This window comes from Nomascus leucogenys, chromosome 24 (assembly GCF_006542625.1).
Source record: "Nomascus leucogenys isolate Asia chromosome 24, Asia_NLE_v1, whole genome shotgun sequence".
Lineage (NCBI taxonomy): Eukaryota > Metazoa > Chordata > Mammalia > Primates > Hylobatidae > Nomascus > Nomascus leucogenys.
The window spans coordinates 24,117,333-24,143,735 of NC_044404.1; the positions used below are offsets into that span (position 1 = coordinate 24,117,333).

General features: G+C 49.8%; 1 protein-coding gene across 1 annotated transcript; it reads right to left on the reverse strand.

The window, feature by feature from the left end:
* Window positions 1-242: 242 nt before the first annotated feature.
* Window positions 243-22,922, reverse strand: IL22RA1 (interleukin 22 receptor subunit alpha 1). Its single transcript, XM_030805473.1, has 7 exons — window positions 22,683-22,922; window positions 18,240-18,372; window positions 16,471-16,649; window positions 13,568-13,743; window positions 8,584-8,722; window positions 3,730-3,851; window positions 243-2,194 (listed from the first exon to the last, which is right to left on the reverse strand). Exons 1-7 carry the CDS (start codon window positions 22,723-22,725, stop codon window positions 1,262-1,264), a joined length of 1,725 nt encoding a protein of 574 aa, XP_030661333.1. The 5' UTR covers window positions 22,726-22,922; the 3' UTR covers window positions 243-1,261.
* Window positions 22,923-26,403: the final 3,481 nt, after the last annotated feature.

Below are 26,403 nucleotides of genomic sequence, written 5' to 3' on the forward strand. Positions count from 1 at the left end.
TGGCTTCTGCCTACGATCTCAGGGAGAAGGCTCCCCATCATTTGTCTCTGAACTCTGTCTCTAGAAGGCCCTGCAGTCCCTCCTCTTTCCCACCCCAGACCCCTCTGGCTTTGCCTGTCCTGAGGAAATCCAGGTCATTTAAGCCCATGAGAAAATGCCAGGTGCATCTGAAGCCAATCCGAATTGGGGGAGGGGGTCACTCCTTGTGTAACGTAGTTTTTTTTAAAAAAAATCACAACAGGAAATAGCTACCGTTTATTGGGCACTGCCCATGTATTAGGCACTATTGAGCACTTTAAAGACATGACTTAATTTCATCTTCACCACAACTCCATGAGGTAGGTTTTATGAGCCCCATGTTACAGATGAGGAAACCGAGGTTCTGGGCACTGATTCATTTGTTTGAAGTCACACAGCTTGTAAGTGGTGAGGCTGGAATTTGAGCCCAGATGGGCTGAACCCAAGGCAGAGTTTGCAAAGTTGTGACATCAGTACAGTGGGTTACTGTACCCGTCCAGGGGCCACAGCCCTCACCTTCCTTTCAAACCCCATTCTCAGGATAGGGTCTGAAACTCCTGCCTGCAGAAAAGGCTTGTGTGTCTCCCTCCCTGGTGGACTGCATTTCGCTTCGTTCTATCAGAGGAATGAAGCTGAAATCGCGCAACGTCAGGCAGTTCCCCTGGCTGGGAATGAGCCGCAGGCCACACCCCTCCCTAGAGTCCTGCCGTCCTGCTGGCCCTGGCCTTGGCAGAAGTGCAGGTTGTTCTGGTTCTGCCCAGCCTCTCACAGGGTGTTCTTTTCCAGGCTGTCTTCTCACCTTTGAGCAATGACAGAAGAGGCAGGGGCCCCAAGCTCTGTTGGGCTAGATTGTGAAACTGGCCAGGAATGGGGCAAGGAGAGGCAAATTCCCCGAGCACTTTGAATCCAGGGTGTTAGGAGGTGGGGCTCTGGATCTCGGGGGTTTCCCTGCATTTCCTCATTGCACTGTCATTTCTGCCTTGCAGGGCTCAGCAAGCACGCGCTTGTCTACACAGGCTGCTCCCCAGAGCTCCTCCGCTGCAGTCCTTATCATGCTGCTTTGCTCCGGCGAGGAGCGCACCCATGGCAGGGGCCCTGCATGCCACTCTCTCTGCTTCTCTCAAGGGCACCCGTCTGAGGCTGGACTGCAAGAGTGTGTGGCATGGGCAGGCATGGGATTGACAGCCAAGGATGTGACACTGGGTAGGGACAGGGAGGAAGCCCCAAGCCTTTCCTATTCCCCTCAGGACTCCCACTGCACGGTCAGGGCCAGGCCTCTGAAAAGAGAATCCAGTTCTGTGGGCTGCTCCAGGTCTGAGGTCTCAGGGCCTGGGCTCTTGGCTTCATCCCTGGGACACACAAGGGACTCCAGCAGGCCCCAGGGACTTGGACCCTGGTCTGAGGGGGAACATGGACAGGAAGGAGGTTGCAAAGGGAGGGACATGGGGTGGCCTTCGATCTGGACTGAGGAGAGGAGGGGGAGCTGGCCCTTTAGGTACTGTGGTGTCCCTTCCTCCCCACTGTGTAGCACATTTGGGTCAGATGTTCTGTTTGTGCAAATCCCCAGGGGCAGGTGCAATGATTTTGCTTCTTGGGATTCCTCCATAGCCAAGGAGGTCACCTCCTGCAGAGAAAGGCCACCTGACATGCAGCTTCCAGCTGGTGGCTCTTTCTGAAGCTGACCTTTAGGCCTAAGGTGTTTAGGACTAGAAAGTGTCCCAGTGGGGGAGTCTTTGCCAGAACCTTCCATGCATACCCCATAGGAGGGAGGCCAGCTGTCCACAGTGGCTTGAGGGGCATAGGAGGGAGGCTGGACCTTAGAGATGGCCTGTGGGGTGTAGAATGGGAGTTGAGCTTCGGGGGTCACCTGAGGTGCATAGGATGGGGGCCCGACCTCAGGGGCAGCGTTTGGGGCATAGGACAGTGGGGAGAGGATCTGGGGAGGCGGCATGTTGGAGGGCTGGAGGATGGAGATGTCCGGCTGCCCTAAGTAGGTGATCTCAGACAGGCTGTGCCGCTGTGGAGCTCCTGCGGGCTCCCTGGGTCCGGACACCCTGATCTGGGAGTACTGGACAGGCTGGGCCAGACTGCTGGGGCCGCTGAGGTCAAAGACAGGGATCAGGACGTGCTCCTGGATGAAGCGCAGCGGCTGGAAAGTCAGGACTCGCTGGACGTTCTGTGCAGGGACGACAACAGTCACCCCCCCGTGGTTAGGTATGTCCCAAGCTCCTGCTGGTGATGTGGGTGGGTGAGGTCCTCCACAGGGAGGCATCTGGGGGCTTTTTCAAGATGCGTCTGTCCCATATCTCCATCTGCTTCCCAGAGACTCCTCTAGGTGCAAGCGCTTCCCTGACGGGACGGGGTCTCTCAGCTCTTTGGTTCTAAAGTCTGGGTTATCTCAGGGAGAGAGATCTGGGCTCTGGTTTCTCCAGGAGGCAGATAATCCAGGGAGTAGATGACCAGGATTTGGGGTTGCCTTGGGGCATGCTTTCGAGGTGGTGGCCTGCATTGTTGCTTGACCCATGGGTCCCTGAGGGCCTCATACAGGGTCAGGGTGGGAAAAGAAGGAGCCAGGAGAGACCAGGAGAGCTTTACAGAAAATGCTTCATCTGGACTCGCACATTGAGCAAAACTCCCTCAGAGCTCCTCTGTCCCTCTGATGGGCAAGAGCAGGCTCCGGGGGCCCCAGGTGGCTCAGCTCATGGCTTCTGCAGTGGGCCTTGCTGCTCTAGCAGAGGGGGCACTGGCATCAGGTGGGGGCTGCTGATGTGATTTGTGGGGCTGGTATAGGGCTTTCCATTTTATTTTTATTTTTTTAGTGGGGGGTGGTTCTGGTCTTCACTTGCTAGACCAATTCTAAAAGAGCTGTAACAAAGGGCTTTCCACTTAACAATTAGTTTTGCCATTTAAAAATTTTCTGTTTAAAATGGCCAGGTGCAGTGGCTCATGCCTGTAATCCCAGCACTTTGGGAGGCTGAGGCGGGTGGATCACCTGAAATCAGGAGTTTGAGACCAGCCTGGCCAACATGGTGAAACCCCGTCTCTACTAAAAATACAAAAATTAGCCAAGTGTGGTGGTGCATGCCTGTAATCCCAGCTACTTGGGAGGCCGAGGCAGGAGAATCGCTTGAACTGGGGAGGTGGAGGTTGTGCTGAGACGAGATCATGCCACTGCACTCCAGCCTGGGTGACAGAGTGAGACTCCATCTCAAAAAAAAAAACTGTTTAAAAAATCAGTTCTGAATATTTGAAAATTGGGAGATTTCACAATATAATCTGAAACTCTGGCTTCTCTTGAAAAACATGACGATCAGGCAGTGCTGGGCCTGCATTCCTACATGGTGGTGCCAGGCTGCCCGTTTAGACAGGGCATGAGTGCCACGGCTCTCCTGGCACCCACCATTCCTCCCTCGTTGCCTTGCTGCTCATTGTAGTCCCACACTACCCTCCTGGTGCTGGACACTTCCAAGCCATGTGGGTTTTTTATTCCATGTCCACTATTCCTGATCACCCACCCCTCTTCAATGCGTCCTGAGACCTGCTGGGCCACACGTCTCTTGACTTTAGGTGGGACTGTGAACTCCATGAAGGGAGAGAACAGGCCCATCTCCTGCTTTGTCTGTGGATCCCTGCATTTTGGGGAGAACTGGGGACCTCGGAGCCCAGACCCTCCCCTGGACCTCTCCCTCCCGCCCCGGGGGGATGGCTCACCAGGGAGTTGGGAGGTGCAGGCGGCTTGGTGACATATCTGTAGCTCAGGTAGCAGAGCACTGCGACGAGGAAGCCCATGGAGAACAGGAAGCCTCCGGAGAAGGAGTAGGTCCACGTCCGGTCTGGGAAACCAAAGGGGCCAGAGAAGGAAGCATGAGGCTGGGCTCTGCCTGGGCCCGGTTGGGTCCGGCCCCATGTGTGGATGCTGAAAACCCTCTCCGGCTGGGCTGGCAAGGCCTCTCCTACCCTCAGAATGCAAGACCACAAATGGAAGTCCATATACTGTATGTCTAAATAGTCAGAATTTACACATTATATTTTTACACTGTTAAATAAATAAAATGTTCTAGGCTTCCACCTTGACAAAAAGACTTTTTAGGGATGCCATATTTTAATTCAGAGTTCTTGGACTTCTCTAGGTTCTGTGCTGAAGTGGGGAGGTACAGGGAAAGCCCGCAGCGCACTGCAGGCCCCAAGCCCAGCCCAGCCCAGCCCAGCTCCATCCCACACTGCCAGGGCCCTCACGCACATGTGTATAGACGCCCCAGCCCTCATGGTCGAGCTCGTCCATGTCCCCCCCAAATAGCCACCTGTTGGTCATCCTTTGGGCCAAGGGTCTGCACTGCATGTCAGCAGTGTCTGCCCTCATGAGGAAGGACCCCCAAAAGAGGACTGCCTAGATGGATCACAGGCTCTGGGCCATATGTACAGAGAGTTTCAGGGACCCAGGTACTCACAATGTGATCTAGAAAGGAGGTCACAGGATCCAGATGGACCTGCCCCCTTTGTTGTATGGAGTCTTCATCTTGCAAGGAAGGGAATGGCCAGGGCAGAGCCAGAGAAGGGCCTTCTAAAGTGCTGGGTGCAGGGAAGGGCCCCTCTTGCCTGAGTCTAAGGGCAGTCCTGACTCCCTGGTAGGGCAGTCCTGACTCCCTGGTAGGGCAGAGGCAGAGGGAGGGTAGAAGTGAAAACAGGGAGGCCTGTCCTCTCCACCTCCCTACCAAGGTAAGGGACAGGGCATCAGGGAAGATCTTGGTCAAGAAGGGAGCCTGGGAAGGCACTGTCCTGTCTAAAATGGAGGCGAGAGGGATGACTAGGGCTCTAGTGCCCCAGCCTCTCCCTGTGTTCCAGCATCTTTGGGATGGGTGCAGCCGGTTCCAGGCAGGGCACACTTCCTGTCACCAGTCCAAGTGGGACTTGTGAAGGACTTACGGAGGAAGAGGTTGTTGGAGTTTTTGTTAAAACTGACGGTTTGCAACAGAGGGAAGGTGACTCGGAGAGTCAAGACCCCTGCAGTCCAGGAGCCTGCTAATCACCCTGCCTCTCTTCCTGGCCCCTGTGCGGCCTCAGCTTGGAGAGTTAATCAATAGCTCCGATGACCTCGGCGATCACTGTGAACCCCGGGTACTGCTGGAACCTCTACTTCTAGCCCACTCCTCGATCCTCCCCTAGCCCACGAGCTTAGGCCTCTCTGGGTCAGCTTCCCACTTCGGTGAAACCCTGTCTCCTGTCACATGTTACCCCCATCCCTACTCCAGGAAAAAGACCCCACCCGAATGTCTATAACATTCCTGGAAAACCACTGCTCTTTGTTTCAGGACAGAATAGGGACATAGAATGGTCTGTGGCTTGACATAGTTCCATTTCACATTCACACTGTGTGTATTGGGTACATTGCCATTTCACCCATAGGGAGGCTGGATGGAATATAAAAACACTACCAGCCTGAGAGTAAGGAATACAGGGTGTTAGAGGCCTGGCTCTGCCACAGATATGCTGAGCATCCTTCCTGCAGCATGACCCTCTCTGGTCTGCCCTTTAATAATAACAGTAGCCAGCAGTGGCTGAACTCCTACTACGAGCCATGATCTGTATGATCATGTAGAGCTGGGTGCTCTACCTGTGTTATCTCACTACATCATCAAAACACAGCACAGAGGGATAGGGATGCTCCCTTCCTATGGATAACAAAGCTGAGGCCCAGAGAGGTTAAGTGACCTGACCAAGGTCACACAGCTACTCAGTGGAGTTACATGTGTAACTCAAAACTCATCCTCCCTGCCACTCTGCAAGGAAGCCTCAGTTTCCTCATCTGTAAGAGTAGGATATGAGGTGAGATGGCCCTTAGAGCCTCTTCCATCATCAAGATGCTGGGACAATGCTCCGTGACCCTCCCTGTTTATCTACGGAGAGGCAGGTAAAGGGGATTCTGAGGGTAATGCAGACGTCAGGATACACAGTCAAGGGCAGGATGCATCACTCTGAAATGGAAGTAGGAGGATGAAGTGTGCAGTACGGGGGGCTCACTGTAAACAAAGTTGCAAAGTTGTGGGTAGAGCCCAGCCTTCAGAACCAGATGAATCAATCAGGTTCCCCGAGCAGCTGTGTGGTCACAGGCAAGTTGCTTAACCTCTCTGAGCCAGAGTTCCTCCTCTGTAAAATGAGGATGATGCTACCCAGCTTGCGGGATTGTTCTAAAGATTAAATAATATATGTTACATGTAATAATAAAGATTAAATAATATATGTAAAGCATTTGGCACAACTATTTGCTTGGCAATATAGCAGAACCTAATAAATGTAGGAATTGTTTTAAATGTATTTTTAAGGATAAGGTGCCTTCTATATGTCAGCGAGAAGTAGCCACCAGGAAGTGTGATTTATATAAAAGCTACAGTCTTAGGAAAAAATGGTATCCCATTATGGGCAAGACCAAGTAAGGACAAGGCAACAGAAGGGCGTTGTGGGTAAGGGTGGAGTGGTCTTCACATTGTCAAAAAGCTGATGGGCCAGGGCCCATGGGTCAGGAGCGGGTGAGATTTATCTAGGACAGTCCAGGGAAGGGGGTCATGAATCATACAAATGCTCCCAGCTTAGCCCCAGAACGTCAGTTTCCTTCTTCTAGTTCTCCTCTCGCCAAGTTCTATTCTGAGCTCCCTAGCAGCCTTTGTCCCAGGAAGGGCATGCCCCGGGCAAGTGGCCAGTGTTGGCTGTTCCATGAGACATAGCTCCCCTGCCAATTGGTGCACTGGGATTCAGGTGGAGAAATCAGTCTCTTGTGGGCTGTTTGGAAAACTGATGAGTTTTCGAACAAACCTGAGGACCACAGTGTCATTTTCTAGGGCCCAGCTCTGGCAGCTGCCTGGCCTCTGATTATTGCCTCAGCCCAGGCATCAGCATCCCCATTTGTCAGAGGAGGGAACAGGCTTCCAGAGGCTGAGTGACTCCCCCAGGCGCATGGTTGGCTGACATCTGACTAATACTGTGCCTTCTCATTCCTCACGCGGTACTTCTCTTTCCACTGTGCCACACGCAATGTCCAGCTTGCAAACTCAACTCTATTCTGAATGTTGGCATGGCTGGAACTGAAATCACTTACTGACATCATTAATCTGAACATGAGGATAAAGTGGAGACTGTTTTACCAAATCTATCACATCCATTGCCATCACCTTCATCCTCTAAACCTGCAGTTCTGAGCAATACAACGTTTCCCTCCGTCTATGAGAAGAAACACTAATAAAAACATCATGATGCTTGTGATGAGAATCAAGTTTCAATGTGCTAGAGGAAGGGACCATCTCACTCAGCAGATGATTCAAAACTATATCTAGGCCGGGCACGATGGCTCATGCCTGTAATCCCAGCATTTTGGGAGGCTGATGGGGGGCGGATCACTTGAGGCCAGGAGATCAAGACCAGCCTGAGCAACAGGGTGAAACCCTGTCTCTACTAAAAATAAAAAAAAAAAAAAAAAAAAATTAGCTAGGCATGGTGGCACACACCTGTAATCCCAGCTACTTGGGAGGCTGAGGTGGGAGAATTGCTTGAAATTGGGAAGCAGAGGTTGCAGTGAGCCCAGATTGTGCCACTGCACTCCAGCCTGAGCGACAGAGTGAGACTCTGTCTCAAAAACAAAAAACAACAAAACCCCACAAAAAACCCAACTGTATCTATAGTAGCTCTGTGGTAAGAGCATGGCCTCTAGAATTAGGCCTCATTCCATCCCTCAGCACCTGTGTGACCTTGGGCAAGTCACTTTTTTTTTTTCCTGAGACAAGGTCTCACTCTGTCATCCAGGCTGGAGTGCAGTGGTGCAAACATAGCTCTTTGCAGCTTCAGCCTCCTGGGCTCAAGTGATCCTCCTGCCTCAGCCTTCGGTGTAGCTGGGACCACAGATGCACGCCACCATACCTAGCTAAGTTTTTGATTTTTTTGTGGAGACGGGGTTTTGCCATGTTGCCCAGGCTGGTCTTAAACTTCTGGGCTCAAGTGATCCTCCTGCCTTGGCCTCCCAAAGTGTTTGGTTTACAGGTGTGAGCCACTGTGCCCGGCCATGGGCAAGTTACCTAACCACTCTGAACCTCAGGTTCTTCATCTGTAAAATGAGGATGAAAATAATACCTACCTCACAGACTGTTCATGAGGCTTGCCCTTGGTTGTGCCTGGTTCCCGGTTAGCACTGTAGATGCTAGTTATCATGATACCATTATTATTATTTGACTTTGGAAGATATTGAGGGATCTTTTTATCTTCTCTGCTTCCCCCCCTGCAGATTTTCCCTCCAGTATATCTCACCTGGGTTAATATTAAGGTGAGTTTGCTTTGCCAAGGTACACATAAGGCCTGTCAGAGAGGGGAAATCCAGACATAGGCTGGAGGGTGAGAATCAAACATTTGCTTTGATAACTCATCAGCCAACTCTTTTATGGATAAACAAAGATTGACTTCAATAACACACTGATAACCCTTCCATGGTTTTTTAGAGTGTTGCCAAGTCTCACCTTGGTTACAGGGAGGAAAGAGGAGAGTCAAGACTTGAATTCGGGAGCCTCTGGTTTCAGCCGAACTTACCTGGCAGTGTCTTCACTCGGCACATGTAGGGGGCACTCTCCTTGGACCACGTGGGAACACAAATCATGATGGTGCCAAGGAACTCTGTGTCAGGGGTCAGGCCGAAGAACTCATACTCTCTCTGCTTCCCTCCAAGGTGCTGAATTGGACAGAGAACGCAGCGTGATTCCTGTTACACACCGATCTCCACATAGAGCCCAAGGAAGCTTGCTCGCTCCTCCTGAATTCTGGTTTGGTGCTGATGGGTCTGTCTTCAGCCTCTGTTTCCATTCCCCTCCCTTCTGCTTTATCCCCAAATCCAATCAGTCTCCAAGCACGTGTGCCTTTCACTCGCAACAGTGTCTGGCCCATAGGCAGTGGTTATACACACTAGCAGCTGCCATTATGACCTCCACCACCCTCCCACGCTCCCACTATCCCTCCTTCTTCCAATTCCTCTTGTCCTTCACCTTTTCGTGGTTAAACATCATAAACTCTTTGAACATCCCTTCCTTTCTTTCTTTCCTCATTGCTTCTGCCTTAATTGGGCCTCAAGGCTTCAGCCCGGACTCTAGCAGTAGCCTCTTTCATGGTCGCCCATCTCTGGGTTTGCCCCTGTTCACTTCCATATTCATCCTAGTGTTATAGGGATCTTTCTAAAAGATAATCTCATTATAATGCTCTTCTATTCAAAAGCCTTTGATGGCCTCACCCATATTTACGGAACAGAGTCCTGGTCCCTGGCTTCCAGTCCAGACTCATTTGTCTCTGCAGCCCACCTGGCTCTGCAGGCTCGTCAATGCTGGATACCTGCCACTCGGATAAACACCTACCTTGCATAGGAAAGCCCTTGTTTCTTTGCATCTGCCAATCCTTCTGCTGGAACCGTGTTTTGATTCTCATTCTTCTGTGTATCTCTCACTTTTTGACCCAGAACTCCTCTCCCATGGCTGCCACATGTTATCCTGTCTGGCTCTCCTCTTACCTCTCTGATTGGTCTTTCACTGGTTTTGGCCCCTCAATGTTGTTCTGCAAGATTTGCTCTTCAACCATTTCCTTCTCTCTCACATACTCTCCAGCCACTTAGTGATCTTATCTGAACCCATGGCTGCTGTGAGCACCGATGTATGGATAACTCCCAAACTTACCTCAGGAAGAGCTGTAGAGTTTCTGATGGGCCCTGCCAGCTCCCTGCTGAATAGTACCACGTGAGCATCTCTAAGTCAACATGTCCAAACATGCTGCCCTCCTCTCTCTGGGGCCAGCCCCATCCCAAATCCCAAACCCAAATCTGTTTTTGATTCTCTAATTTTGATAATAGCATCACTCTTCTTCTCATCTCCAGGGCCTAAACCTTGAAGCCATTTTGGACAAATCCCCTCTCATATCTTTGGTATCAAATTGCCCTTAAAGGATCCAGAAATCTTCCTTTAAAGGGCCAGAACCTGTGTTCTCGGGAGTTCAAAAACTGAGAATTTTCTTCTTTGGCTCTTTGTATTTCAGCTCTGCCTTCCCTTTTTCAGGCACATGGAGGCCAAGGTTGAGGGTAATTTATTGTTTTCTTTTGTGTGTGTTTATGGGGGTGGTGGTGACAGTGAGTGAAGAAGTACATAAATAAATTTTTTAACTTATTGTTTTGTGGAACTCCTGTGGTTGAAACCAGACACGTTACATATCATGAGACACAACTCCAGGAGAGTTGCCAAGGCCCTGATTCCTCCTTACCCAAGTTTTTCACGACCTCCATCCTGGTTCAGGCCCTCATTTCCAGCCTATACCATTGCAATAATCTTTTGACTTGCCAGCCTGATATCTCTTCCATTTCCATATTTGATCTTTCTTCATTCTAATCCTAGTAATTTATAGCTTCTATTGGACCAAACATCCCAAAAGAACAACTATAAATTCAGAGCAAAATGAAAAACAACTACTTAAAGGCATTGGAAAGAAAATAAAAGCAGGCACATATTGGAGAGAGGAGAAATGGCAATGGGTACATTTCCCATTGTCTTGTAGCCTGAAGGCAGACCCCAGTCTATACCTTGTGGAATGGCTAAACCTAGACAGAAACCCTATATTCTCACTGGCTTGAATACCCAAAAGGCAGGGCTTGGAATAACCACAGCAGCTGGAAAATGAGGGGAGAAAGCACAGACAGGAGAGATCATAGAGAAGGAGGCCCAAGCTCTGTGTATAAACTCTGCTCAAATCCCTGACTGGCCCCTAAAGTAGGCATGAACGGGGTAAACTCCAAGCAGCCCAGGTAAAGTTAAAAAACAAAAAAAGAAGAGAGATTTCAGAGTTCGGAGTTCAGCGAAATTAATTGCCTGCTAAAACCGGATGAAACCAAACCAATACTCTTTGGAGGAATATAACAGAATCTACAGTAATTTCAACATAATGTCCGGGATACATTTCAAAATTGTTAGACATACAAAGAAAGAATATGTGACCCATATTCAAGAGAAAAGACAATAGCGATTGACCCTGATGACCAAAATGTTGAATTAGCAGACAATGATTTTATTTTATTTGAGACAGAGTTTCACTCTGTCACCCAAGTTGGAGGGCAGTGGTGCGATCTCAGCTCACTGCAACCTCTGCCTCCCAGGTTCAAATGATTCTCCTGCCTCAGCCTCCCGAGTAGCTGGGATTATAGGCACCTGCCACCATGCTCAGCTGATTTTTGTATTTTTAGTAGAGATAGGGTTTTACCACATTGGCCAGGCTGGTCTTGAACTCCTGACCTCAAGTGATCCGCCCGCTTTGGCCTCCCAAAGTGCTGGGATTACAGGCATGGGCCACCTCGCCTGGCCGACAATGATTTTAAAGCAGCTGTATAACAATGCTTAACACAATCCTTGATAAATTTAAAAGGACTGAAATCATACAGCATGTGTTCTCTGACCACAAATTGAATTAAATTAGAAATCAACAATAAAATGTTTAATAAGACCCCAAATATTTACCAAAAAATAGGTATGATAAGGACTCTCCCTGCTCAGTAATCTCTCGTGGCTCCCCCAACTACCGAAAGAAACAAAAATTCCTCCCCTCCACCACCCTATCCCTTCTACAGCACAGTCCCATCCAGTCTTCTGAGGTTTATCTCCCGGGGTCCCTCTACGTCAGAGGTTCTCAAGCTTTGCGTTGGGGAAGAAGCGCCTGGGTTGCTCACTAAAATTCAGATCCCAGGGATGCAAGTGCAAAAACTTGATGAAGTTGACTGGAAGGAGACCCAAGAATCTGCATTTTAAACAAGTGCTGCAGGAGATTCTGATGCTGTTGTTTGGGACCATGGTGTGTGTGTGTGTGTGTGTGTTTTGAGATGGGGTCTCGCTCTGTCGCCCAGGCTGGAGTGCAGTGGCGAGATCTTGGCCCACTGCAAGCTCCACCTCCTGAGTTCATGCCATTCTCCTACCTCAGCCTCCTGAGTAGCTGATACTACAGGCGCCCGCCACCATGCCTGGCTAATTTTTTCTATTTTTTTAGTAGAGACAGAGTTTCACTGTGTTAGCCAGGCTGGTCTAGATCTCCTGACCTCGTGATCTGCCCGCCTCGGCCTCCCAAAGTGCTGGGATTACAGGCGTGAGCCACCGTGCCCGGCCGGGACCATGTTTTAAGAAACTGTTTTACATGTCTTTATGCTCTTGTCAAAGTGGGCAGTTCTGTGCTTTTCAAAAATGTCTTAAAGTTGGCTGGGTGCGGCGGCTCATTCCTGTCATCCTAGCACTTTGGGAGGCTGAGGCAGGAGGATCTCTTGAGCCCAGGAGTTTGAGACCAGCCTGAGCAACATAGTGAGGCCCCGTCTCTTTTTTTGTTAAATGGCTTAAGTTTTGCTGCTTTTCTCTCTGATCATGGTGGGGCAGTATAGGCAGGCCAGTGGTGGGAGAAAAGTGGGCTAAACAGAGCTGGATTTGAATCCTGTCTACCCTGTTATTTGCTGAACAATCTTGAGCAAGTGACTAACTTCTCTTGGTTCCCTCATCTAGAAAATGGAGATGATAGAACCTGCCTCACAAGGCTGTGGTGAAGATTAAATGACACAATATGCATGTATTACCTGGCATGCCTCAGAAATTGATACTGGCCCAATACCAATTTCTGTGGCATGCCAGGTAATATATGAATATTAATAACATAATATGCATATTATGCATATTAGGCTTTCTGGAAGCCAGTACCAATTTCTGCAGCATGGCAGGTAATAGATGCATATTATGTCATTTTTGGCTTCCCAAAAGTTTTCTAGAAGTCTTTCAAATCTTGCTGTGCTGACATCCTGCCCCACCTCCCAATATCCATATTTTCCTCTATCTATAGCTATTTGAATTCTTGTTTCAACTCCCTTTTTACCCCCTAGATTATAAGCTCCTTGCATGCAGAACCCACAAAGTAGGAAATAAATATTCATTTAACTGAATTGTGGATTGGTGGCACATGCTGAGGGTAGGGGGTATCAAATATTTTCTGAATACGAAAAGAAATAATTAATATATTATTTGAGAATTTATGCCCTTGCCTTCCACCTCTTATTATTACTCATGCTTCCACATTGCCTGTATATAGTTCCTGCAAATAGTGGAGAACTGCTGCAGCAGTAGAAATTGATTCTGGCATTTTCTAATGTGAACATCTGAAGATATTAATAGAGGTTGTTCTCCAGGATGTGAGAAGGTGTTAAACAAAAAACCATGTAAATATTATGCAAAAAAAGCAGCTTCTGTGGTCAAATACATTTGGGAGAAGTTGTATTAAACAAATTGATAGTGGAGTCTTGGCTCTGCAGGACTTGTCAGAGCTTTTAGCATGCTATTGTGTGTGTGAATCTACAAGAGAGAAGTTGTCATTTGTGATGTTTTCCAGGCTTCAAGGAGCCTCTCAATGTTTTGGGAAATGCTAATTTACATAACATGTCCCCTTTTTTTCTTAAAGCAACTCAGATCTAATTGGGAGGGAAGAGGCTTCCTAGGCAGAGAAAAACTAGGGTGCAACATGCACTTACCATTTGGTAGGTGCGGTTGACCTGGAGCTCTAAGTGGTAGAACAGGTCATGGAAGATGTCTTCCAGGGTTAGCTGGTGGCCGTCCCCTGCACGGATGGGCGTGGGGGTAGGATGAACAATCATCTGAATCGATCTCACTTTGGGGATACAGGTCACATCAGGTGGCTTGAGGGTAGCTGGGGATAGGGAGAGAGAAAAGAGAAAAGAAAAAGTCAGAATTGGTGGGCAGTGTCTGAGGCCACCCTGGACAGTGGAAAATGACTGCTCCCTCTCTCCTTCCATTCCAGTGCCAGCTATGCTTCTGAAAGCACTGGCTAAACAAACAGCGAAAAGAAAAAAGTTTCTGCAAGCCCTGGTGTTTGGGTTTCAGGCTGGCAAAGGGATGACCAAGAGTGGATGAGAAGAGCTCAGGGTGAGGGGCACCAGTCCCCTAGCTTGGTCATGCCTTTGGCTTGCCCCTACACATCCCAGCCCCCTGCGTCCCCACCTTAAGTCAGCCTAGAGCACCCTTCCTCCCTCATCTATTGAGTATGACAGCTTTGGGGATGTCAATGGCATCAACTACACATCCTAAATAATGTCTGGGGCCTAATACTATTGGTGCAGCCTCAAAGATCAGGCCGAAGACTTCTGTCTCTCTCAAGATGGAATTTTCCAAATAACCAAATTACCTTTGCTGGTTTACAGACTCCTTTGAGAATGTGGTGAATGCTGTGGGTCTTTTTCCTGCCAAAATGTATATATACAAAAATCTTGCATCCAACTTCAGGGATTCATGGACCTCATTTACCCTGAATCTAATTTGTAAAAATACCTCAATGATCCACTGGCCTCCAAGATTGAAAATATCTGAGTCAGAACAATGTTTACTTCATTGCTGCTAATAAAATTGAAAAACTGAGCTGTATGTCCTCAAAAAGGGAAATACATAAGTAAATTAGAGTATCTCCCTAGAATGGATCATTTTGCACTGTGAAATATCTTGTTGTGCAAAATGTTTAATGATATGGGTAAATGTTCATGATACCAGTATATGGGGAAAAAGAAGCTAAGACAAAAAAGCAATGCCAGATTGCAAAGTAGATACAGCTGCTAGTAACTGCAGTTACGTTAGAATGTTAAGATTATTTTGGGTGACTTTTATTTTTCTTTGTGTATTTCTATATTTCACACATTTTCTACAATGAATGTGAATTCACTGAACAAGCCAGGTTAAAAAAACAATATTTTACTTAATTTTATTTTTTATTTTCTTAAAAAACTATGTGTGACTATAAAGTCAGTTGGTGAACATCATCACATGCTTAGCTTGTGTGGGGAGTTTGGCAACTGTATTAGTCCATTCTCACACTGCTAATAAAGACACACCTCAGACTGGGTAATTTATAAAGGAAAGAGGTTTAATTGACTCACAGTTCCACATGGCTGGGGAGGCCTCAGGAAACTTACAAAACGGGAGGCAAACATGTTCTTTCTCACATGGTGGCAGGAAGGAAAATGAGAACCGAGCAAAGGGGGAAGCCCCTTATAAAACCATCAGCTCTCATGAGAACGTACTCACTATCATGAGAATAGCATGGGGGAAACCGTCCCCATCATTCAGTTACCTCCTACTGGGTCCTTCCCACAAGACAGGATTATGGGAACCAAATTTAAGATGAGATTTGGGTGGGGACATAGCCAAACCATATCAGCAACTGCTATCCACTCATCCACTCGTTTACTGAATATCTTTTTTTTTTTTTTGAGACAGGATCTCACTATGTCACCTAAGCTGGAGTGCAGTGGGGCAATCCCAGCTCACTGCAGTCTTGACCTCCCGGGTTCTAGCTACCCTCCCACTTCAACCTCCTGAGTAGCTGAGACTACAAGTGTGTGCCACCACACCCGGCTAATTTTTAAATTGTTTGTACAGATGGGGTCTCATTGTGTTCCCCAGGCTGGTCTTGAACTCCTAGGCTCAAGTGATCCTCTTGCCTCAGCCTCCCAAAGTGCTGGGATTACAAGTGTGAGCCACCACGCCTGGCTATTGAGCATCTTCTATGTGCCAGGAACTATGCTGAGGGCTGGGAATACAGTGGATTCTGCCGCCCACACATGCAGTTCTAGGGCTCACGTTTTAGAGGGGTAGACAGATGATAACATGTGTGAGCAAACACAGTAATTGCAGTGTGTGATCTGAGCGATGAAGACAATAGACCCTGTACTGCAATAGAGAATCACAGGTGGTGGCCTACTGAAATCAGGTCATCAGGGCTAGAGGTGGGGACACTGACTTAGGAGGTGATGTTGAAGCTGAGCCGTGAGGACTATAAAAGAACCAGTCATGTGAAGAGCTCAGAAGTGCCCCCAGAGAGTGGGAGCAGCAAGGACCCCAAGGCAGGGACTGTCAGAAGCTTGGCTGCTTGATGCATTGGGAAGACATGTTCAAGATGAGGACCAGGACAGGCAGGGCCTCGTGGGCCGTGGCAAGGAGTTGGATCTTCTTTTTAGAGTCATGAGAAGCTGCTCGAGGGTTTTAAGCTGAGAAGAGAAGGCGGGATTTATGTGTTGAGGAGATCTCTCTAAATGCTCTGTGGAGAATGGGCTGGAGGAGGTGGTAAAGAGGAGAGTTGGGGAAACAAGTTAGGTGGCCTTGACCGCAGTCGAGGGTCAAGATAAGGGTGGTCTGAACTAGGGAGGTTGGGGTGGAGGTGGAGAAAAATGAACAAACCTGCTAGGAACACACTGTAATTGGTGGGGGTGGGGAGCTTCCCTAAAAGGCACATCCCCAGCTGCCCCCCCCTTGCAGAGAGCCCCTTCTGTACCCTCCACCCACTCCAGAGGGGAAGAGGCCATCCCACCCCGCAAACACCTGCGCTTTCCTCTCCCCTCCCCCAAAACCCACAGGGGCTCCAACTCACTGTGCTGCAGAGAGCTGAACCTGTCAGTCATCTTGGTGGCTGACCGGCCTCCCGCGCTGACAGCGGTGACCCTGGCATAGTAGAGCTCCGTGAGGTTGCCTGTCTCCACCGTCAGGTTGCAGGACTTCCGGGTGATCCGCTGACAGCCCTTCTTTGCCACCCAGTCCCTCTCTCCGTACCTGCAGGCCAGGAAGGGGCCAAGTCACCGTGGTGATGAAAAGGCCAGCGCTAGGCCTGTGGCTTATTAATAATGCCAAAGAGATCTAATATTTACTTAGCACGTTCAGTGGCCCAGGCCCTTTATGCGAATGATCTCATTTTGTTCTCACAACGATTCCCTGAGGCATATGCGTTCTTCTCTTTTTCTTTCTTTATTCCTTCCTTTCTTTTTTTTGTTTTTTCTTTTTTTTCTTTTCTTTTTTTTTTTTTTTTGAGACGGAGTCTTGCTCTGTCACCCAGGCTGGAGTGCAGTGGCGCGATCTCGGCTCACTGCAAGCTCCGCCTCCCGGGTTCACGCCATTCTCCTGCCTCAGCCTCTCCGAGTAGCTGGGACTACAGGCGCCCGCCACCACGCCCGGCTAATTTTTTGTATTTTTACTAGAGACGGGGTTTCACCGTGGTCTCGATCTCCTGACCTCGTGATCCACCCACCTCGGCCTCCCAAAGTGCTGGGATTACAAGCGTGAGCCACCGCGCCCGGCCTTTTTTGTTTTTTCTTGAGACACAGCCTTGCTTTGTCACTCAGGCTGGAGTGCAGTGGTGTGATCTTGGCTCACTGCAACTTCTGCCTCTGGGGTTCAAGTGATTCTCCTGCCTCAGCCTCCCGAGTAGCTGGGATTACAGGAATGCACCACCATGCCTGGCTAATTTTTGTATTTTAGTAGAGACAGTATGGCCACCCTGTTGGTCAGGCTGGTCTCGAACTCCTAACCTCAAGTGATCCACCTGCGTCAGCCTCCCAAAGTGCTGAGATTATAGGTGTGAGCCACTGTGCCCAGCCTATTCTCTTTATTTTTCAAATAAATTAGATGAGGCTCAAAGAAGTAAATTGCCAACGTGTTTGAAGTGTGCATGTGGAGAGCCAGGATTTGAACCCAGCCAATCTGAGTCCATATTCTGGGCTCGTCATCACCATAGTCCTTTGATGTGGGCCCTGTTATCCCCATTTTACAGATGAGAGAAATGAGGCTCAGAGAGGGGGAAGTGACTTGCTACAGGACAACGTGGCATGACCAGGAGGGGAAGCCAGGTTTGAGGACTCCTGAGCCCAGGCCACCCCTCCTCACCTGCATGGAAGGGAGAGGAGCAGGAACAGGGGCATGGGCTAGAGGGGCTGGGTGCATCTTCGGTTGACCTGGTCTCACTAATAATAATAAAACAATTATTGGTAGCTTATAATTTTCCAGGCACAAGTGCTAATGACTTTATCTGTTTAACCCACCCAACAACCCTGTGATGAAAGTGCTATCATTGTCCTCACTTTGTGGGTGCAGAAACTGAGGCTCTGCGAGGTTACCTGGCTGCCCAAGGTTATACGGGCAAGAGCTGGCATTTAAGCCCACACAGCCTGACCCTATCACCTGTACTTTGTACCCTTATATTATTCTCCCTCTGCAAAAGAAACATAAAGGAGCAAAGCTTTATCTGGGAGGGGCTGTGTGACACCAGTCCTGGTGGGGACATGGGAACAGACGGAGAGGAGGGGAATTCCTTGGAGAGGGGCTGGCTTCAGAGCAGTCAAAGGAGGTGGGGTCAAGAGAGAAGCCTACGTCTTATACTCGATGCTGTAGACCGTGTCTGGGGTGCCCTCCGGCCCGCTGTCCCACGTCAAGATGTTTTCAAAGTTGCTGGACTGGAATTTCACGTGCTGGAGCAGATCCGAGGGGTCCTCAGGGGCGTGAGCTGCAGGAGAGTGGGAGGAGGGTGAGCAGGGGCTTTCCCAGGGTCATCCTGCCCATGTGTGGGCTCAGTCAGAGTCCTGCCCCATATAAATTTCATGCAAAGTGCCTTTGCTTTCAAGATGCCAGCCTGGTGGGTGGGTAGGGAGACCCTGGCCCCCAGCCTTCTACAAATGGACCAGCAAGAGGGGATGCTCCCCACGCTGTTCTAACCAACCATCCACTCTCAGCCATTTTGCTTTCCAATGAACTGTGATTCACATTCCGTAAATGTCACCACCTTATCATGTTCAGTTCAATGGTTTCTTAGCATTTTCACAACGTTGTGCAATCATCGCTATTATCTAATTCCAGAACATTTTCAGCACCCCAAAAAGAAACTGCATGCCCATTAGCAGTCACTCCACCCATTCTTCTCCTCCCCTAACCCCTGACAACCACGAATCTACTTCCTGTGTCTGTGAATGTCCCTACTCTAGACTTTTTATATAAATAGAGCTTGGCTGGCTTCTTTCATTTAGCATAACGCTTTCAAGGTTCACACTTGTGGTAGCATGGATTAGTACTTCCTTTTTAGGGCTGAATATTCCATTGTGTGATATACTACATTTTGTTTATCCACTCATCAGGACATATGGGTTGTTTCTACTTTTTGGCTACCATGAATAATGCTGCTATGAACACTGTTCAATTTTATAAGTGGACATATGTTTTCAGTTGTCTTGGGTATATAACTAAGAGTGGAATTTGGTAGGTTATATAGTAGCTCTATCTTTAACCTTTTGAAGAACTGTAGAACTATTTTCTAAAGTGGCCGCACCATCTTTTTTTTGTCTTTGAGACAGGGTCTTACTCTGTCCCTCAGGCTGGAGTGCAGTGGCGCGATCGTGGCTCACTGCAGCCTCGACTTCCTGGGCTTAAGCAATCCTCGCACTTCAGCCTCCTAAGTAGCTGGGACTACAGCCATGCACCACCACATCCGGCTAATTTATTTTTAAATTTTTTGTAGTGATGGGGTCTCATATATTGTCCAGGATGTTATGGCTGCACCATCTTAAATTCCCACCAGCACTGTTTGAGGGGTTCAATTTCTCCACATCCCCATCGATGCTTGGTATTGTCTCTCATTCACTTTTTAACACAACCTGAAGTTGGTGTCCTCATCCTTATTTTAGAGATATGTAACTAAAATGTGTAAGAAGTAACTTGCCCCAAGTTGATCAGTTGAAGCAATGGTGGAGGAGGCGCTCTTGACTGAGCCCACACGTGGGCAGGGTGACCTTGGGAAAGTTGTTTAAGCAACGAGAACTTCCATTGCCTCATCTCTAAAATGGATATAGTTTGATTTACCTAAAGACAAGCAACAATGACAACAGCAGCCACTGGCATTTGTGAAGTGCACGGCCTCTTTCAGGCAAGTCCCTTCCTTCATTAAATCCTCACAACAATGTGCCTACTATCACCATCCCCATTTGATGAATGAGCTCAGACTCAGAGAGAGCTGCTGCCCAGCATCACAGTTAGCATGTGAAGAACGTACAATATTCATCCCAGTGCTAGACTGGTTGTGGGGCGGATAGAGCGGGGTGGCGTCTGTGAATGTGTTTAGTGTCTAACAGGTCCCTATGTACATGTGTTGAGTCTGGAGGGAGGAGACCTGGGAAGGGAAGACATTCGCTCTGTAGGGAGGGGGCTGTCTTGTTCACGCTTTTATATGAGGGTGGGGGGCTTCAGGGACCTGAGCACCTGATAAAGGGATGAATTTAGGGAGGAGGAGGAGAGAAGCTGGCCCTTGAAGGGTCCACAGCCCTCTCTTCCAGGCTAGGTCTTTGTCCAGCCCACTTCTGCTCCTGGTAAGGGAAGGGCAGTGAGGGCCTGAGCCTCAAGGAAGGGGCTGGGGAGGGGCTGCAGCCTCTGAAGCAATCTGCACTGTAAACAAAGAGTCCTTAACTTATAAAACCCTTCCCTCAGGCCCCCAGGCTTGGGCTGTGGAGAGCAAGAGCCTGCGGGAAAATGGCGGCCCAAGCTGGCAGCTGGCTCGGAGCTCGGAGGCCCCGGCCGGCTGTCGTGGGAAATAAACAGGTGGGAAAATGTTGAGCAGCCCCAGCTGGGTCAAGGCCTTCCGGCCTGGGTGTGTGTCTTGGATATGTCTGTGCCTCTCCTTCCCCAGACACCACTACGACTGCCGGTGGGCCCAAGGTGTGAGGGAGCAGACAGTTACTGATCCCCCTACTCCAACTCTACACACAAGAGGGGTCCTCAGGCTTGGCGAGGACCGATGGGGACAGGGAAGAATCGTCCGACTCCGCTGCACGTCCTCTGGCTAACCTCGAAGCCTGCCCTCCTCTCTGAATTTGGGTTCTGGCCCAGCAGCTGCAAAATATCTTCAGGCTTCCTGGAGTCCTCAGAATGGGGCCTTAGGGATGGCGCGGGGAGGGGTCTACTGCCTCTACGCAAGGTGACGGCTGTGCCGTGGAGCCTTAGGATGTAGCTGACATCTTGTTTGGATGTGAGGCTGGGTGGAATTGGGGTCAGTTCTGGAGGGAGGGGTCCTGGATTCAGGGCTGAGTCTAAAGTTGAGGAAAGGAGTCCAGTCAAGATCAGACCTGAACAGTGGCTTCTGGTTGGGTGGTGGGTCAGGGCAGAAGGGTGAGGGTGGGATTTGAGAAGCCAGGCTCCATCAAGGCTTGGGGTAGAGTCTGCAGCGGGAACGGTTGCTGGTTGAGGTCAGTGTTCTGGGTGGGAAATAGAGGGCCCATCTGGGTTGCAAGGAGGCTGGTGGCTGAGGTGGGGGCATGTTGCCAAGGCAAAGGACCCTGGGCTACGTGGAGGTTGGCACCACTTTTCAGGAGGGAACTGCAGTTAGCTTCCTGAAGTGGGGTAAGTGAACCTAGGCCCATTCCTCTCTTTTAGGGGTGTCAGGGACTAACAAGATCTCCCTCTTCTCCCGCCCTCCTCGCTCCTTTTCCTCCTCAAATCTATCATCCATTCCTCAGCCTGTGTTGCTTCGGCACTTCCCGGGTGAAAGTCTATATTGTGAAATCTGGGGAGACATGTGTTGTGTGGAGCCTGGCAGCCTGGCGGATTTATAAAAGGCAACTTGTTTTTTCACATTCATGTGGAAAAACAATGTTCTGTCGACCAGCTGGGAAGCTAAGGAAAAATACACAAACAAGAAACAATTCCACATGCTCTGGAGTCAGCCTAAGATTGGGGGGGGGTGAGGGCCTGGGGTGTGCAGCGCGAGGCAACTGACACTTGACAATCTCATAAGGGCTGTTTCTTGGGGTCCCCCATCTCAAAGGGCTGGGAGCCTCTAGGATTTCTAACCAGTATGGCTGAGGGTCTAAAGGGACGTGTCTTGGGGCCTCGAGGGGGTGCCTCACATCTTCCTGGAATGCCTAGCCTGATGCTGGGAAGCAGACTGGAGGGGCCCCACAGAGCTGGAAGCCCTGGGGACACAGGCAGCCCTGGCGCGACAGTGGCAGAGGGGGTGGGAAGCTCTGCCCCTTCGTGGGCCTCGTCCTGCACTTGAGCAAGGAGGGCCTGGCTGAGGCCATACCTGCTCACCATCCTCAATCAGGACTATGCTTTGACTTCCTAATGAAGTTCCCTGAATTTCATGCAATGCACCAGGAGAGCAGAGACAGAGTCTAGGGTCTCATGTAACGTTCTCCATAGTGATGAGCTCCCCCCTCTCACTTTATTGGCTTTGAACACTATGCCCTTAAGCCCTGTTTCCAAATGAGTCCTGTGTCTTAAGACCTATTAATGTAGCAGACCTGGCCATTCTAGGAGAAAATGCTCTTTCAGATCTATGATAACAAAAGGGGCCAAAGAGGCCCTGCAGAGGCATGGAGGGAGGCAATGGTGAACGCAAGCTTCATTTCCCCCCGTCCTTCCTCCGCCTCCCCTTGTCAGGCCAGTGCCAGGTGAGAGGCAGAGGAAGGGATGGCACAACCTGTGCCAACACCGTTTGAGGGACCAAAGGATGTCTGCCTCCTCCAGGCCAATTCTCCATTCACTGAGGTGCAGCGATCCAGCACCCCCAGTTCAGACAGCTGGCTATATCCCCCAAGACCTGAGGGTCCTTTGGGTCCGTGGAAGAACCCAGGGTCTGAGGCACCCTCTCATGCCCCCAGCAAACTAAGCTGGGCATTTGCTTCTCCGTGAACACCCGGCACCCTGCTCAGCCCTAGCAGGGGAGAAACTGAAACTGGCTATGCTGGGGCTGGGGAGGGTGCTGGGGAGGTGACCCTGATCGTTGGCCCCTGGGATGAGGGAGGTCTGACCACAGGGTAGATGGGCACTCACCAGCCAGGGATCCCACAGTCAAGATGGTCAGCAGCATCCTCATCGGGGCCGGCACGGAGCCCTCCCTTGGCCTGTACTCTGCGGTGCACAGAGGCAGGGCTGGGAGTCTTGGCACCCTGGCAGCTGGCTCCACCCGGGCATGGGGCGGGGAGAAGGGGGTGGGTGGGACCTGAGCCGGTGGGGAGCAGGGGTACAAAGGTGTCCTGGCCCCGTGTGCTCTGGAATTCCAGGTTCTGGGCGGGATCTAAGGGAGTTCCCTTCCGACTTGCAGACAACAGCAACAGTAACAGGCTGGCTTGTTTATCTGGTCTGGTGGCTGATTCATCCCAAGTGGTTTATCAAGGAGCTGAGGGGCAGAAAAGGCAAGAATATTCCACGATATGCAGGCCTATCAAAAAGCAATTTGGCACCGTGGATCAAAAGCCTACACCACATGCCTATCTTTTGCTTTAATAATTCTATTCCTAGGGGATTTACCGTGATGAAAATAACTGGACAAGAAGCGGGGGGAATAAAGGTCCCAGAATGTTTCCTGCAGCAAAGGAATGTTTCCTGCAGCTGTGACTCCTTTGCTTTTCTGGCAGGAGGAGATCGAGGGCACCTGATGCTCCTCCTTGATCCTCCATATCAAGGCAGGTCTCCATGCTCGGGGTGGGCTTGGGAACAGCTGTCCCCTAGAGAGGCCGTTGGGGGTGAGGAAGCCCAGCCGCTCTTACCTCAAGCCTTTAGGTCTAGGATCTGCAAAAGGTTAGAAAAAAAATGGAACTCAAACTTCAGTGATTCTTTCTGCCGTGCTAGAGATGGGGCTGAACTTCATGAATGGGCCTTTGGTTCGGGACGATGACGATTCAGGCTGCTCTCCCGTCATTTTGCCACGTGGGGCAGGGTCTGCACACGAGCTTCGTGTGAATGAAGGGACACGTGTTTAGAAACGGTTTTCTCCTTCCTGCAGGGCCTGGAGAAGGTTGAAGGGCCCTGGGGCCTGGACTCTGGTCAGGGTGGACACGACCAGAGGGTCCTGCCCCTGGGGAGAGTTTGCCTGGCCCCAGGCGCACAATGGCAAGTGAAATTTTAGCAGGGATCCTGCCAACGGGTTGGATGTAATGGGCTGTGATATCCTGGGATCCGTGTTTAAGTTTTTCTTTCCTGAATTGTAATTGTTTGTTATCAGCCCCGATTGCTAAAGTTTGTTTGACAAAACAGCCAAATCTAAGCTGTGCTTTGGAGGAATTAAGGTAGGGCCCATGCCAGTCATTTCCTGAAATTGCAGGAAACTACATTTTCCAGACTCTTTTATCAACTGCGTTCTGATAGGTTTAGCCTCTGGGGGAAGACTGGGGAGGCAGAGATCAGAGCATTTCTCCCCTCGTTTTCTGCTTTGAGTGGCTTCCGCAGCAATGGCCATATCTCCTCTTCAGCTCCCGCTCCCTCTGGACAGTCCTTCAGCCAGGCAACCCCCTATGTCTTTCTTGTTCCTGTCTGGAGGCCAGCTCCTGGCTCTGGCAACACCTTCTCCCCTCATCTTTCCCTTCAGTTGGTAGGATGGCACAGCTTCCTGCTTTGGGGAAATCTCTGAACTGTCTGTCCTGATTAGTGTCCCAGCTCCTTCATCCTCTGGGTGACGAGTTCCTCTACAGTAAAGTCCCTTGGTCTGAAAGACTGGAGAGGTTTCTGTGCTACTGGATGAACCATGATGGATAGAGGGTTTTTGATGACTTTGATGACAAGGCGGTGTGGGGAGGCTACAGCCAGAAAAACAGGTTACAAGGGACCCTTAGGGAGGAGAGCAGGCTTTGGTCCCAAGTGGCTGGCCGAGAGGACAAGATGCAGCCCCAGCAGGTCTGTGGAACACGAAAGTGTTCCTTGGGGCCTCTCAAAAGCACTGGAGGAAGGAACTTGATGGAGGAAATGGGCGTCCTGTAGTTTCGACGGTCTGTGGTTATGTAGGAATTAACGGGAAGGAAGACACCTGGATTGCTAAGGAACTTGGGAATACCCAGACTTCATTTCTAACAGTTTAAGAAAAAAATAGGCGAGGCGTGGTGGCTCATGCCTGTAATCCCAGCACTTTGGGAGGCCAAGGTGGGCAGATCACCTGCGATCAGGAGTTCGAGACCAGCCTGGGCAACATGGCGAAACCCTGTCTCTACTAAAAATACAAAAATTAGCTGGACATGGTGGCGGGCACCTGTAATCCCAGCTGCTCGGGAGGCTGAAGCAGGAGAATCGCTTGAGCCCGGGAGGCAGAGCTTGCAGTGAACCGAGATCACACCACTGCACTCCAGCCTGGGCAACAGAGCGAGACTCCGTCTCAAAAAAGAAAAAAATGAAAACAACCTCCATGTCTGACAGTAGAGCTTTGGTTAAAAGAATAATGGTATGTCCACCCAAAGCAAGACAAATGCAGCTTCCAAAATAATGCTGGAGAAAAATGTTTCGTGACCTGGTAAAGATTCATCATAGTTTTTCAAGTGAAAAGAGGCATAACATAAACTATGTACAGTATCACCCTGGCTAAAACGCACACCTGCACACTCAGAGCAAACTGCGTGTCTTCATGGTTATAGATGAAAACACTAGGGGCGTTATCTCTGGGTGGTAGTGGAATTGTAGGTGATTTTTCTTTTCTTCCCTTTGCTTATCTGCATTTCCTAAAGTTAATATAGGAAATACACTAATTTATATTAAGGGAAAGCAAGGTTACTAAACGTAACAAATCGGCATTAAAGACAAGCCTTTGTCTGGGCTCTATCCACCTCCTGGAGTGCCATTTCCACTCCCTTAGCCAATTCCCTTTTCCTCGAATCTCACCAAGACAGTTTCCTTCTCCTGCAGTATGGGCCTTCTTGATAACTCCAGCCCATAACATCTCACTTTGAAAGTCCTTCCAGAGGCCAGGCACCGTGGCTCATGCCTGTAATCCCGGCATTTTGGAAGGCCAAGGAGGGAGTATCGCTTGAGTCCAGGAGTTTAAAGCCGGCCTGGGCAACACAGTGAGACACTGTCTCTACAAATAATAAAAAATTAGCCAGGTGTGGTGGCACATGCCTGTAGTCCCAGCTACTTGGGAGCCTGTGGCAGGGAACTGCTTGAGCCCAGGAGGTGAAGGCTGCAGTGAGCCATGACTGCACCACAGCACTGAGCCTGGGCAACAGAGTGACACCTTGTCTCAAAAAACAAACGAACTAGAAAACAAAGTCCTTCCAGAACGTGTGGTCTGGCCCGCATTTTGGCATTGTCCACTATAATACTTCAGCTGTGTTACATGTTCAAGAATGGAAAGGAGGCCAGGCGCTGTGGCTCATGCCTATAATTCCAGCACTTTGGGAGGCTGAGATGGGCTGATCACTTGAGGCCAAGAGTTCGAGACCAGCCTGGCCAACATGTGAAACCTTGTCTTTACTAAAAATACAAAAATTAGCCAGGCATGATGACACACACCTGTAGTCCCATCTTCTTGGGAGGCTGAGGCAGGAGAATTGTGTGAACCCGGGAGGTGGAGGTTGCAGTGAGCCAAGATTGTGCCACTGCATTCCAGCCTGGGCGACAGAATGAGTGAGACTCCATCTCAAAAACAAATAGGCTGGGCTCGGTGGCTCTTGCCTGTAATCCTAGCACTTTGGGAGGCAGAGGTGGGCGCATTGCCTGAGGCCAGGAGTTCGAGACCAGCCTGGGCAACATGGCAAAACCCCGTCTCTACTAAAAAAACAAACAAAACAAA